We start from the raw sequence: 2,601 nt of genomic DNA, 5'->3' as shown, positions 1-2,601 counted from the left end.
GATCAAGGAACTATTTACTACGGATTTATTTTGTCTTGAGAGCCATTCAAAAAGATGAAACTAATTATTATAGAATGATTCTTTTCTGGTTCAGAAAAGTAAATTTAACAAATGCTGCAGTCTGGAAAATAAACTGGAGAATAATGACAAACTGAATCAGAGGAGACATGGCCTAGAAATATTATAAAGTCTTGAATTGAGTTAGTTTTGCTTCATAGTAGGAAATAGGAAAACAGCGTGAACTCTATTTCCTAAGGTACAAGGGCTTCTTAAGCAATGCTTATACTCTGGACCCCTGGAGAACTGGAATGGAGGAACAGGTCCAGAAAAGAGGGCTGGCTTGAGTGTAAGAAAGAGGTATGTGTGAGGCGGGGGGGGGGGGGAGCGAGCTAAATTCCTGTCAACACAACAGGGCTCAGAAGATTGGAGTGTAAACCATGTATTTATGTCCTGTGATCAATTATCTCCCTGTTTGTAACCTTGTCAGGATCCAAACTTGAAGCAAAATATCATAGATAACCTGAAATAACTTATAACTCTCTGCTGACAGTAACGCTGCAGTGTGGAGAAATGAGCATCAAGTTTTCTTACTGGTAGCAGTGAGAAAAAAAAATATAAAGCTGTCAAAACAGGAAAGTAGCTTCTTTGGTAATAAAAAAGCTCGTTTCATATACGCATCACAAAGTTCATTCTTCCCTTAATTGACCTCAGCAGCATTTATTGGGTGGGTATTATTTATATCCATTGTATTGGTGAAGAAGTGAGGCATAGAGTCCTACCACTTCACCATGGTCATTCAGTTGTCCAATTATTCTACAGAGATGGGTTTCTGGTTTAAAGTCCAAATTCCTTCCAAGATTTCTTCTTTCCTCTTATATTACCTCAATTAAGTGTTTAAAAGGAATGAGAGAGTAAACATCCCCTTTACAAACACACACACACACACACAACACACACATATGTGTGTGTGTTGTGTGCGCATGTGTGTATAAATGTATATATGTATCGAGATATAGATCATGCATATGTATATATATATCAACATACATATACACACACATATATATACACATATATATGTATGTATGTCTATCTCTATCTCTATCTCTATCTCTATCTCTATCTCTATCTCTATCTCTATCTCTATCTCTATCTCTATCTCTCTATATCATCTATATCTATATCTGTATCTATATCATCTATATCTATATCTATTAAGAATCATTCACTGCCTATGTGTTTCTGATCCTGCAGATGAAAAAGTCACTGCAGAACTTCACCCTGTGTCTGAAGGCCTTCATGGACCTCACCTGCCCTTACAGCATCTTTTCCTATCCTGTTGTTCTCTTAAATGAAAAGTTACGGTGCTCTCATCTGAGAAACAAATGCCATTCTCCTTTCTTGAACTCAGAGACTTCTTTACACACTAGTATAGTAAGGTATACCATTAATCATCAATATATGTGGTAGTTTTTAACATGTGACTTAATTCTCTTCCCTTGGGGTAAGGTCTGATTCACTGGCAGAAGTGGGACACAATGGAAGGATTTCTAAGATCTGATTATCAAAATGCTGTGGCTTCTGAACTGGACATTTCTTCTAGCTACATGTGGCAGCTATTTTGTAGAAAGGGCCTCAGTGACAGGAAATTAAGAGTGGTCTACGGTCAACAGACAATGAAGAACTCAGATTCCCTGGCCAGCATCTTGAAATGAACTGAAATTGATTAACCATACAAGTAAGCTTGAGAGCAGACCTTCTGCACTGGAACCTTCCGACAATGCTACAACCTGGGTTAAAAGACTGCAATGCCATAGAGACCTGTACTCGGGAACAGGAGCTAGGGAATTCTCTGTTTTCTGTTGTAAAAGAGACATGAGGCAGTAAATGATCACTCTTTCAAGCTGCTAAGTTTGGATCATATACAGAGTAAGTAACTTCCACACACCATTCACTCACAGTTTCTTGAGAACCACAACAGCAAAAGGTGTTGGACCTCCCTATGTTCTGGATGTGGAAAACTTTCCAGCTTGGCTCAGGACCTACCTGTTTCTGATACACTTCCTGAAAGAACAGAGAGAAGCAAGATGCCCACAATAAGCTTCTCCATTGTGCTTTTCTTGGACAATTCCAGTAGTGGGAGATCAGCAACCTTCATCTCTGTGGAGAAACCTCTGCTGTGTAGCTCTTATATTGCACTCATTAGGACAACACCCTTGTTTTCACAAAAGAAACAAAGTTATAAAAAGTTAATATTAACTGAACAATACATGGTTTTAAAACTAATGTGGTAGTCACCTCAAATAATGTAAAAATTCTTAGATAAACTCTAACCACACAGATGGAAGACTTGCATTATAAAGACTTGAAAGCACTGAAAGGAACGGAAGATAGCAAAAGATGGAAAGATCTTCTGTGCTCATGGACTGGTAGGTTAGTATAGTAAAAATGTTCATCCTATCAAAACCAGTCTATAGACTCAATTAAAATTCCAACACAATTCTTCACAGAACTTGAAAGAACGATTTTTAGCTTCATATGAAAACACAAATCACCTAGGATTGCTAAAATACTTCTGTATAATACCACTGGAGGTATTAC

At 37.7% G+C, this 2,601-nt stretch overlaps 1 protein-coding gene across 1 annotated transcript in view; it reads left to right on the top strand.

The window, feature by feature from the left end:
- Positions 1–2,294, top strand: part of LOC110296477 (putative olfactory receptor 10J6) — an 8,355-nt gene extending 6,061 nt beyond the window's left edge. The window contains 1 exon segment of the mRNA XM_021165181.1: positions 2,159–2,294. Within this exon segment, the coding sequence (XP_021020840.1) occupies positions 2,159–2,294 (136 nt within the window).
- Positions 2,295–2,601: the final 307 nt, after the last annotated feature.

The sequence above is a fragment of the Mus caroli genome, chromosome 1 (genome assembly GCF_900094665.2).
Source record: "Mus caroli chromosome 1, CAROLI_EIJ_v1.1, whole genome shotgun sequence".
NCBI lineage: Eukaryota > Metazoa > Chordata > Mammalia > Rodentia > Muridae > Mus > Mus caroli.
The sequence above is the reverse complement of the archived record's forward strand: the minus strand, read 5'-3'. Positions and strand labels throughout refer to the sequence as shown.